This window comes from Littorina saxatilis, linkage group LG12, assembly GCF_037325665.1.
Source record: "Littorina saxatilis isolate snail1 linkage group LG12, US_GU_Lsax_2.0, whole genome shotgun sequence".
In the NCBI taxonomy this organism is placed as follows: Eukaryota; Metazoa; Mollusca; class Gastropoda; order Littorinimorpha; family Littorinidae; genus Littorina; species Littorina saxatilis.
In genome coordinates, this window is record NC_090256.1 from 46971970 (window position 1) to 46985221 (window position 13252).

At 39.3% G+C, this 13252-nt stretch overlaps 1 protein-coding gene across 1 annotated transcript in view; it reads left to right on the forward strand.

Annotated features, from left to right (window-relative positions):
- LOC138982081 (sialin-like) overlaps positions 1-4191 on the forward strand; it is a 52084-nt gene extending 47893 nt beyond the window's left edge. The window contains exon 11 of the mRNA XM_070355304.1: positions 153-4191. Within this exon, the coding sequence (XP_070211405.1) occupies positions 153-380 (228 nt within the window). The 3' untranslated portion in view covers positions 381-4191. The remainder of the gene's footprint in view (positions 1-152) is intronic.
- The last annotated feature ends 9061 nt before the right edge of the window (positions 4192-13252 follow it).

Consider the following 13252-nt stretch of genomic DNA (forward strand, 5'->3'; position numbering starts at 1 on the left):
ACTTTTTACCAAAACAAAACAAAAACATTTGACACAGATCTCGACGGTCATTGTTCTCGCAGTACAATGACTGTCTCGATCTGAATCATTTGCCATAGCCACATCCACAGTACAAAGATCGTACAATGTCTGATGTCTTGTATCTCTTACAGAACCAGACGCGAGCGGAGTGGCAGATCGTCTTCTACGTGGCAGCCGCCATCTATCTTTTCGGCGCCATTTTCTACGTCATCTTCGCGTCTGGAGTTCTTCAGCCGTGGGCAATGAAGCCCGGTATGGAAGACACCGTGGACGTTCAGGAGCCTGTTCTGCTGAGTGTCACGGGCAAGGACAAGGAGGATGCAGAGGCTGGGGACAGGCTGATGAATGATAAAGCTTGATTGAAGGGAGTTGTTGGTGTTGTGTGGTCGTCGGATTTCCGATAATGAAGAGTTGATAATAGATAGATTGTGGAAGTTTTGGTAATGTACATGAAAAATATGGATGTGAAGGAAAAAGGTTAAGGAAATAATTGATGATTTATGTAGGCTTACATCCGTCGGATATCTAATATGTCATGTATAGTCAGAATTCAGTACAGCCTTTGGATTTCGCATATGGAAAATATTATACGTGTGGATGTGGATTATACTGCTTATGGGAATCATTGGTTATGTATATGTGAAAACTCAGTACAGCTGTCGGATATCGGCCAATATGTGATGTATGTTACAACTAAGTACAGATGTTTAATATCTCGTTTGAAAGAGATTGATTTAAATAATACGGCTTAAGAGTACGTTTCATGATGTACACAAAAGGTCAGTCCACCCATCACATTTCGATTATAAAAGAAACGTGACGTGAATGATAACGAATTGCTGATTGATGTGTGAAAATGTACATGAAAAGCCAGTACAGTAGTATTTTATGTTTATGTAGAGGTGACGTGAAAGGCAAGTTGAAGATGACACCTATATATATGACACCTCTCACAAATTTCTGATACGAAAGAGGCGCCTTGATAATATAGTATTTATTGAAGTAAAGTGATCATCTTTGAAGTGATGGGTTGTGTAATGAACGACGCGACCAACACATTTTGTGACAGACATTGGACATAAGAAGCCCGAACGAATGATGTGATCTGGATTTTGTTTTCTTTTTTTGTTCTCGCTGTTGTGAAAATGATGAAGTTTTTCAACCACAGGCAGAGCATTCGGAATAGTTTACTCAACACCAGCGATGGTGTTATGGAAAGTATTGAAGGATATGACGTCGACGTTACACTTCAAGAAATAATGGAATATAAGGTCAAACATAAAGCTATATTGCTATTGCATATGTTACGTGGATTTCCATTGGTCAATTGGGAAAAACTGAGCTCATTGTAAAAGTGATATCGACGACATTTCCGTCGATATCAGTTTTGATATCGACGACCTCTTTATTGCTTCCCCACTTCAAAAACAAAAACACCCAAATTTAAAAACAAACAAATATATATGAAAATGTAATGATCCCAGAATTTAGTTGAGCAAGGGACTAAAGACTTTTTGAAAGAAAAGACATTTCTAAATACTGAAAAGTACAAGAAAAGAGTGAACAAAAAGAAATAATAATCAGAGGGAGGGATATGGAACAGCCAAAACTGAGACAAATACTTTTGTAATTTCTTTACAGTAAATACAAAATGTCCAGAGAATTAGCAATATATCTAACATTGACTGACTGTGTGATGATATCTTCTGCTATTGGTCTGTTTTGACAGTGATATCAAAATCTCGACCTCCGGTCTCGATTTTGATATCACTGTCTCAACAGACCATAGCAGAAGATATCATCACACAGTCCGTCAATATTGGGTAATACAATTATTGGAGTCAAGAATTTACATTCAACCTTATGAGCAGCTCAGAAATCGTTTATCCCCGTCTGTTTCTGAAGTCACTGGTCTTTGCTGTTGAAAGGCAAGAGAGTGGGAACACCAACATTACAAACTCTCGTGTCCCCGTGAGAACTAGGTCAATATGAGCGCATGGGTTATTAAATGGCCGCAATGTTTGTTCAATTGTTATATACAAAAGTAAAGCGGCGTGAGGTAGGGCCTTTGTTTTTAGCATAATTGAGTAACACTGCGAGATGTAACTTACCCTGTATAATGTGTCAATTGAAAAGCATTGCGCCCACCGCAAAGCAGTGCTGAATAAACTGCCACTCTTAAGTTTCCATTGTACATGTGCGTGATTACTAGTCTAGTTGTTGCAGGGTTCTAGTCTTAATTTTGTAAATTTTGGCATTGGTTACCAGCAGCTCAGGGTGTTAATTACATTTATGTAGCTTAATATGTATAGATACACATAACACCGCAGCGATTGAGTCCGCCGATCCTTGTTACATATTATAGTATATTTAACTTGTTCCTTATGTTCGAATGTATGGGAAATCACATGCTCGTTCAATTTAGTTCGAATGTTCAGCTTGTTCGCGTTTTCTAGTCGGAAAACATCGCGCCCTGTCAGGCCAGGAGATGATGAATTGTTTCGTTGCGCAATTAATGTTTAATATTAGCTTCCTGTTGTTTCCTTTCTTAGTGAAAGAAACCAGGTTAAGTCTTGAACTGTGTTTTGTCTTTATCCTGTAGCGCAATAAAGAGATTGTTTTCGCCGCCCATTTTCCAGATTACCGTTAACTTAAATTAAGACGAAAGGGTACAATTTTACCGGCTATGTACGGCGATTTACTTTACTAAAGAGGCTTTGCAGTCAAATTTAAATATATGTATATATTTCCACTGCAACCGTTGGAGCAGACAAGAATCTCTTTTTCTCATGTTGAAATTGCTCGAGTTTTGTTCAAATTTAATTCGTCTGCATGTACACAGGCATTGGCATGCAGGAGGGTAATCTGAATATGTTACAATGGTTTTTAGGGAGCCTGGTTTTCTCAGTTGATGTTGATAAATCAATGGCCATGCAATCAACCATGGGCAAGAAGATGGGGTGGGTATACTCAAGAGAGGTTTGAACTGAAGTACACAATTGCTGTACAGCAACCATCGTCCCCAAATACCTGTTTGTTTCTAAAAATCACGCTGGAGGTTGCATTTTATGTAATAACCTCCTGAAATGAGTTTTCACACTTTAGAATGGCATTTAACGCTCATTGAAGTTTTAAGAAACTTTCTAACACCTAAAACATTCATAGCACCGATGACGTAATTGTAGCTCTGCACTTTGTGTCCACATACGTCCCCATTTCACTGCTGTACAGCAAACATCGTCCCCAAATACCTGTTTTTCTAAAAAATCATGCTGGAGGTTGCATTTTATGTAATAACATCCTGAAATGAGTTTTCACACTTTAAAATGGCATTTAACGCTCATTGAAGTTTTAAGAAACTTTCTAACACGTAAAACAAGAGACCCCAAATGCCTGTGTTTTGAGCAAGATGGCATTTTGATACACAGCCGACCCCAAATGACTGCAAAACCACTAATGTGTGTGTGTGTGTGTGTGTGTGTGTGTGTGTGTGTGTGTGTGTGTGTGTGTGTGTGTGTGTGTGTGTGTGTGTGTGTGTGTGTGTGAGAGCAACTGTTGAACAATAAAGAGAACACACGTGCAGAACGTTGTGTGCATACTATCCTTTTGTGCTGTAATTATCTTCTGTTTTATTTTAATGTCCACCATATTTATAACAGTTGATGGTGTCGGTGATGGTTGAATGGAAGTACCGTTTTATTTGTGTTGATCTCTTTTTGCTGTACATAGCTTGTTTAACATACTATCGTGTCATGCTCATTGCGGGTTGTGTATATAGTATCCGTGCTTTTGGTTCCTGTGTATGTTCATTAGATATCTTATTTTCCTTACAAATTTACAACGTAGAAGAGTGTATTTTACTAACAAACATGTATTTACTTGAAACTTTTGGGGTGTAGATGTCATTACGCTTTGTCCCAAAATGTAACTGATTATTTCTGCAATTTACTGCCACCTTTTACATGGCTGGAGGTTTATTTCACTTGTATCATGTTTTGGTCTCAGTTTGATTATTAGAATGATAGTGCGTTGTTGTTGTTGTTGTTGTTGTTGTTGTTGTTGTTGTTGTTGTTGTTGTTGTTGTTGTTGTTGTTGTTGTTGTTGTTGTTGTTGCATGTGTTGAACACATTTATGTACATACGCCCTTTGTGAATAAACTCACATAATTTATATCGCCTTTTTGGTTATACTCATTGAACTAGCCGTAGCTGTGGAGTTTGAACGTCTAATGTTATAATATTGTTATATATTATTTCCTATTTTCTTGAGAGAGTGTGTGTCTGTGTCAGAATAGTGTTAAGATATGAATAGAATGCACGTAACTAGTCATTCACAAGCCTAGAATCCTTTCACTGCATTGTGCATTTTGGTTTCAGTTTCTGGTAGTGTCAGTGTCACCCACAACATCCAGCTTTGGTCACAACCGATTCCAAAAACATATAAATATGTTATATTTGGATTAAAAACAAGCTTTGAAAATTAAAAATATAAACATTATGATCAAAATTAAATTTCAGAAATCGATTTAAAAAACAATTTCATCTTATTCCTTGTCGGTTCCTGATTCCAAAAACATATAGATATGATATGTTTGGATTAAACACACGCTCAGAAAGTTAAAACGAAGAGAGGTACAGAAAAGCGTGCTATGCAGCACAGCGAAACCACTACCGCGCTGAACAGGCTCGTCAGTTTCACTCCGTTATGCACAAGCGGCGGACTACGGTCATTGTGAAAAAATGCAGTGCGTTCAGTTTCATTCTGTGAGTTCCACAGCTTGACTAAATGTAGTAATTTCGCCTTACGCGACTTGTTTACTTGATGTTGTGATCTCCGAGCGAGCGAGAGAGAGAGAGAGGGAGAGCGTGCGCTTGCTTGTGTGTGTGTGCGTTAAAATGATTTTTAAAGGGTCGTAGGAGAGCACATAAAAACACATTTAAACAGAGAACATACAAAAACACTGGTCAACACACACATACACGAACGCACGCACGCGCGCACACACTCACTCACACACACACACACACACACACACACACACACACACACACACACACACACACACACACACACACACATACATACATACACACACACACCGTCAATCCATGTGAGAAGGAAGTCGCGCACTTTTCACGTGCAAAACGAAGTGAAAGCGACAAGCCAGAATATACACACGCACACACACGCACGCGTGCGCGCTGAAACATCTATCGGGATACACAAGCAACAACAGTCTGTTCGAAGGAAGAGTACTCAGTTAACACTCTGCAAATCTGCTAAATGATTAGGAATCAAAAGAAAACAAGTTGCGTAAGGCGAAAGTACTACATTTAGTCAAGCTGTCGCACTCACAGAATGAAACTGAACGCACTGCATTTTTTCACCAAGACAAGACAGGAAGTCGCACACTTTTCACGTGCAAAACGAAGGGAAAGCGACAAGCCAGAATAGCGCAGTAACGTATTGCGTTGAGCAGGAAAGCGCGCTTTACTGTATTCTTTTTAATTTTCTGAGCATGTTTTAGATAAAACATATCCTATATTTATGTTTTTGCAATCACGAATGATTAAGGATCAGATGAAACAAAATTTTGATCGATTTCTAAAATTTTATTCGTGGTACTAATTAACTTAATTTCGTTAATTGTGATCACATTTTAAGAGTAAACATGACATATGTATATATTTTTTTATTCAGAATTTGATGAAAAATACGATGCAATCAATTTTGAATCTGTTTGCGAACATTTGATGTCAATGACAACCTTAATGAGCTAACTCATGTATTAATTTGTAAGCCTCCAAGCTGAAATACAATACCAAAGTCCGGGCTTCGTCGAAGATTATTTGACAAAAATGTCATCAAAATCGGTTGGAAAATGAGAGCGTGACAGTGCCGCCTCAACTTTCACAAAAAGCCGGATATGACGTCATCAAAGACACTTAAAAAAAATCAAATAAAAACGTCTGGGGAAATTATACTAAGGAACTCTCAAGTTTCAGGCAGATCGGTTCAGTAGTTTTCTCGGAACCGATCTATACACACACACACACACACACACATCACCACAACCCTTGTCTCGATTCCCCGTCTCTATATAACTTGACTAAATGTTTAAAAAAATAAAAAAAAAACAGGAACGCGTCGCAGGGAAAAGGGCGTTTTCCTATTAAGAGTCACATACGCCATCAGGTAAAACAAAATAAAAATTGTAAAAGCATAATGAATATTAGAGTTATTTAGACATTGTTGCTAAAGGTTACTCGGTCAGAAATGAATTTCTCGCATACAATTAATAAAGCAGAACTCAGCAAGAACTGTTGTCACGGTGATCGGTCAATATCTTAACTTGTGACAAGCATTAAGCAACAAGAAAACATCGCCAAAACACAGCAACTTCCCTTACTGTGTTCTGCTGTTGTTTTTAACAAGCTCGAGTTCAAAGAAAAACTTGGCAGAACACAGTAAGTCCATTAATTGGCTCATAATTCTTTAATCTTACCACTATTTTTAAAATAGACTAAAGCTATAAATTCAGAAATCATCCCGACGCTTTATTGCAGTAAAATGTCCAGCGAGAATGCTTTTGTTTTAAATATAGAGCTAAGAACAGAAATCCGCGTATTTCTCGAAACGTGATTTTTGGACTTACTGTGTTTTGTCAGAGGAGGGCAGACATGATTACACGCATGCAGGAAAAAGAAGGAAAGAAATGGGCAGCGCTGTATTGTATGGCAGCTCGCTTTCCCCAGTGATGAAAGCGGCCCGAATTTCAATGAGGGGTTCCTTCACATGACTATAATGATGAAATCGTATCCTTGACGGGCGCAGTGGCGTGGTGGTAAAACATCGGCCTCCCGAATCGGGAGGTCGTGAGTTCGAATCCCGGTCGCTGCCGCATGGTGGGTTAAGAGTGGAGATTTTTCCGATCTCCCAGGTCAACTTATGTGCAGACCTCCTAGTGACTTAACCCCCTTCTTGTGTACACGCAAGCACAAGACCAAGTGCGCACGGAAAAGATCCTGTGATCCATGTCAGAGTTCGGTGGGTTATGGAAACATAAACATGGCCAACATGCCTACTCAACAAAAGCGGAGTGAGCTGACTATGCTTTAGAGTCTAGTGTGGGGAACCCAAATGGGCAAAACGAGCTCACACGTAACCAGACAATTCTGGAACGCTTAAGAAGAAGAAAAGAAGTATCCTTGTCCTTACATGTACACTGGGGTGTGATAGTTTGTGTGCACGTCTGTGTGTGTATGATTGCCTGTAGCCTTTGCCTTATAACTTGCCTTGTGTGGTTGTAATTAATAATAATAATAATACGAGAATTTATAACGCGCATATCTCACCACAAGGCGACTCAAGGCGCACAATTAATGACTGTTATTAAGACACTTCTGCAGGGTAATTCGGGAAATAAAATCGAATATGACACGTGACAAGCTTGAAGTGCTCATTTTGTTTTCGTTGCAATGATATAAGTCAATGTTGTTGTTGTGAGTGTGTGTATGTGTCATGTGTGTGTGTGTGTGTGTGTGTGGGGGGGGGTGTGTCTGTGTGTGTGTGTGTCTGTCTATCTGTGTGTGTGTGTGTGTGTGTGTGTGTGTGTGTGTGTGTGTGTGTATGTGTGTGTGTGTGCGACTTTGTGTGTGTTTGTTTGTGTGTGTGTGTGTGTGTGTGTGTGTGTGTGTTTTCGCATGCGTCTCAGTGGTGCAAAGTGTGTATTGTCCGTTTGCCCGATGAATGAAACACAGGCTCCTGAAGATAAATTTCTACGACTAAACGTATTTTTACTTTGCAAATAAGTATTAAACAATGGCAACTGCACGTGAGAGGGAACAACAAAGCCGGAGACCAAAAAGCAATGTACTCACGTTAAAATGACGAACACGGAACGAATAACAGCGACGTTTCGACTTAAGGGTCTTCTTCAGGCACAAAAACACAAAAATACACACACAAAAAAGAAGAACGAGTTTGAACATTTGATTGACAATCATGCTTGAAATGATTGTAAAAAATACAAAGTATATATGGTTTCGGGATATACTATGCCATTTTCTTACACCTGATTCAGAGAATGTCCCCAGAACCGTGTTTCAGATATGAACAAAAAGGATCCTATATCTTAATGTCTGTTTGTTTATCTGTCCGTCCGTCTGTCTATCTGACTGTGCCAGGGTATGGAAGCAGGAGGCGGGTGAGGAGGAATGTCAAAGCGATACTATAAGCAAGGTCATCTTAGGTGTATTTTTTCATTCACAACATAAATAACAGTAGGAAAGCCCAGAATAGGCTTTTCGAATTCAAATGTCTGCACATACCGCACAAATGTTAACATACAAACATTATCAGTTCGAACAAGCAAGCAAATGTGTGTGTGTGGGGGGGGGATCATACGCATGCACGGAAACACACATACACACACACCCAGCACACACACAAAACACACACACACACACACACACACACACACACACACACACACACACACACACACACACACACACACACACACACTCTCTCTCTCTCTCTCTCTCACAACACCAAAATATTTCTCACATACCCCATCCCGTCACACACACTCACACGCACTCAGACAATACATCCACTAACTAACCAACCGGCCACAAAGCCACCACACAATTAAACAAACCCCACTAGCACAATGATCACGACATCTTGCAGTATCCCTTTGATCTGATCACGAAGCGTGTTTGATAGATATTACACACGAACAGCAGTCACTCAAACACGTAATAATGGTTATACACGATGACTGTCCCAAATTGTCCGATCAAACTGGCCACAGTTCTTGCAGTCAAACCTGACAATAACGACCACTCAAGGGATCGTCCAAAGGTGATCGTAGTAGGCAGGTCGTCGCTACGGAAAGGCGAATTGTATTTTTTTTAAGCTTTAAACATCGTCCGGGATTCTTAAGCGTGGCCGTATTGAGCAGGTGGTCGTTATCGAAGGGTGGCCAGCAGGGCAGGTTTGACTGTACGTATGCACGGTGTGATAACCAAGCGGTCAGTGTAGACATGTCCCGCGTGCAGATAACAAACCAAGTTATCACTTCGACCGTCGAGTCGACTTCGACCGTTACTGTATCGCTGAACGAAGGAGGAGGTTCTCATCTCTCAAGGTAAGCGAATGTTTCTCGCACTTAAAAGTACAAAAATAGTATTGTTAAAAACCCAGAGGCTGTTAAAGTTTAAAAATCAAGTTTAATAAAAAAGACAAGTCGCGTAAGGCGAAATTACTACATTTAGTCAAGCTGTGGAACTCACAGAATGAAACTGAACGTAGTCCGCCGCTAGTGCAAAAGGCAGTGAAAGTGACGAGCCTGTTTGGCGCGGTAGCGATTGCGCTGTGCTTTACTGTACCTCTCTTCGTTTTAACTTTCTGAGCGTGTTTTTAATCGAAACATATCATATCTATATGTTTTTGGAATCAGGAACCGACAAGGAATAAGATGAAATAGTTTTTAAAACGATTTCGGAAATTTAATTTTGATCATAATTTTTATATTTTTAATTTTCAGAGCTTGTTTTTAATCCAAATATAACATATGTATATGTTTTTGGAATCAGAAAATAACGACAAATAAGATGAAATTGTTTTTGGATCGTTTAATAAAAAAATAATTTTAATTAGAAGTTTCCGATTTTTAATGACCAAACTCACTCATTAGTTTTTAAGCCACCAAGCTGAAATGCAATACCAAACCCCGGCCTTTGTCGAAGATTGCTTTGCCAAAATTTCAATCAATTTAATTGAAAAATGAGGGTGTGATAGTGCCGTCTCAACTTTTACAAAAAGCCGGATATGACGTCATCAAAGGTATTTATCGAAAAAATGAAAAAAAACGTCCGGGGATATCATACCCAGGAACTCTCATGTCAAATTTCATAAAGATCGGCCCAGTAGTTTACAAGGGCGGATCAATCCAAAGAAGCAAAATAGAGCTATCTGGTGCATCCTGAGCCAATAAATTACCTCTTTTTTGGGGGGGTGGGGGGTGGGGGTTACGTAACCCGTGTAACCCCCCCCCCCCCCACAGATCCGCCCTTGGTTTAGTCTGAATCGCTCTACACACACACACACACACACATACACCACGACCCTCGTCTCGATTCCTCCCTCTATATTAAAACATGTAGTCAAAACTTGACTAAATGTAAAAAAGCATATGACAATAAAGGAGGACCACTTAGCGTTGGATATTGTTTCTTCACAGATGGCAGAAAGATTAAACACTAAATCAAACATTACCCAATATTGGCGGACTGTGTGATGATATCTTCTGCTATGGTCTGTTGAGACAGTGATATCAAAATCGAGACCGGAGGTCGAGATTTTGATATCACTGTCGAAACAGACCAATAGCAGAAGATATCATCACACAGTCAGTCAATGTTAGATATATTGCTAATTCTCTGGACATGTTGTATTTACTGTAAAGAAATTACAGAAGTATTTGTCTCAGTTTTGGCTGTTCCATATCCCTCCCTCTGATTATTATTTCTTTTTGTTCACTCTTTTTTTGTACTTTTCAGTATTTCCAAATGTCTTTTCTTTCAAAAAGTCTTTAGTCACTTGCTCAACAAAATTCTGGGATCATTACATTTCCATATATATTTGTTTGTTTTTAAATTTAGGTGTTTTTGTTTTTGAAGTAGGGAAGCAATAAAGAGGTCGTCGATATCAAAACTGATATCGACGGAAATGTCGTCGATATCACTTTTGTACTGAACTCAGTTTTGCCCAATTGACCAATGGGAATCCACGTAACATATGAAATAGCAATATAAGAAGATCGTTATCTCTGAGAAATAGGGTTGTCATTCACAGGTTGCAAGGAGGTGTGATGATAGGATGTTCCCCGACGAACTATTAACACTTTTCCAACGCCGGCCTCACCCCCACTCCACCCCAAAGAAGAGAGGTGGCACAAATAACAGAGAGAAAAAGAAATTAAAATTAAAAGAAAAGGTTAGGAAGCAACTTTTGTGTGTGTGGTGCTTACACAAAAAATAACAAGAGGCGAAGCCTTCAAGGCTCCCGTAACAAATCAACAAACAGTAACACAAACTCACTCACACACACACGCACACACACACACACACACACACACACACACACACACAGTTAAAACTAACGCTTAATAGTTAATTAAATTAATAAGTTTGTAAGCAAACAGTACAATCAAAGAGAGGATCGAGTCTGGAATGAAACGCGATACAGATCTAGCATTCAAAAACTGTCTTTCAAGTTCAAGGAAGTTGTTGCAAGGTACAGTATAAGACTTACCAAATTATACAGACAAAACCATGACAGTGCATGTTTTGAATCTGAGGCAAAATCGTGATCATTTTGACTTTGAGAACAGATTCATTCCGTTTCCTTATAATTTTATCTGCATGTTCAAGTAAATGGTGGACAGTTTTATACGGGCAGAGTAAACTTGAGACTCTAGGTCTACTGCAAGTCTTGAAATTCACATAAATCGAACCAAGAACAAAGACATCCAAACATTACAGGCACTTTAGATCAACTCATTTCACTAGAGGTGACTGCCTAGCACTGTGTTTGACATCTGTGTCTGCTGAAATAAAAAGAAATTAAAACAAAACGGATTAACAGTAGGTGACACGTTATCAGAGTGGGAGACACTAGATCTGTCTCTGTACTTACCGGGATACGACTGCCGCCAGATCGACACTGCGCTTTCGACAGCTCTTCCTCGCGTGGACGTTGGAAAAAAGCTGTGTAGATCAAATTGTAGGAAATCTCCCTTCGGTATCTTCTTCATTTACTTTTCTGGAGCTTAGAAACCGAACAACGTGAACTCGTCTTCCCCGAATCGGAGAATGCAGAGGTGAACTGGAGAAGTGAATCTATGTATACCACAATCCTTCGCGCGACCCCTGACCTGGTCTTGACACGTCTACATACCACACACGTCACAAACCAGTCAACTGCTTGTACCCCTTCAAAACCCACCACCACCCGTTTTCTTTGGATACACGCTTTAAGTTTAACTACACACATGCCGACACAATGTTGATCATTGCTTCAATATTTTGAAGCTGTTGCTTGGATAATAACCAGGTAAAATTAGTATTTCTGTGTTTAGTCAAATGTTAAAGTTTCTGTCACATACACACGCACAGACAGACACAGTTTAGCATCGCATAGGCTACACTTACGTGAGCCAATAATAAGAAGAATGCCATAAAAATGATTATAGCTATGAACTGTGTATCTTAAAAAAAATTTAAAAAAAAGTCAAGTGCAAGGATGTATGCGGCAATATTCCAATGAAATTTACTGAATAAACTTGTTCAAACCAAGTGCAAGGAAACTTGAAACCGTTTGGCATGTAATACATTTCTCAAGGTTGTCGCTATTTTTGTTGTTGTTGTTGCTTGTTGTTGTTGTTGATGTTGTTTTGTTGATGTTGTTGTTGTTGCTGCTGCTGCTGCTGCTGTTGCTGTTGTTGCTGTTGTTGTTGCTGTTGTTATCGTCGCCGAAGTTACTATTTGTGTTTTGTAAAGTTGTTCATTAATCTAAACAACAAAGAGACTGTGGGTGAGATGAACAAATTTGAAAAACAAAAGAATTCTGTACTCATCAATACAAGGACCCACATGTATAGGCTTTCAAAACTAAATGAAGTTCTTTTATTTTTAATGTTGTTCATTGTTCAAGCATCTATACATTACTTCCTGACAACACTGTACACATAAAATTAACACACCAGCCAGTCTCCATCACCTCAAGATTCTATGGATTTCAGTTTTTCAGGAGCTGGAATCATGGATCTCACTCCGTCCAGTCTTCTTGGCTTTACTTGGGGTGGCTCTCACTACCGCCACCCGTATTGACGGCGTCTGTTTACCCGTGCCCGCCGCTAAAGGTAATATTGCCCTTTCATGTATGTTTTAAGGTAAGGTAAGGTAAGTTTAGGCAAGGTAAGGCAAGGTAAGGTAAGGTAAGGTAAGGTAAGGTAAGGTAAGGTAAGATGAGGTAAGGTGAGGAAATCTTATTCGGAATGAAATTCGATATTTTTGCTTTAAATTCAAAGGTCTTCTAGCTCAGAATATATCGCCCTTTTAAGAGGTATTTCCGGGCCAAAACCTTAGTTGTTACTGAGCGTTCTGTTTCAATCTACTGATTGATTAATTTATTTATCTTACCATTTTAATATATTAGGAAA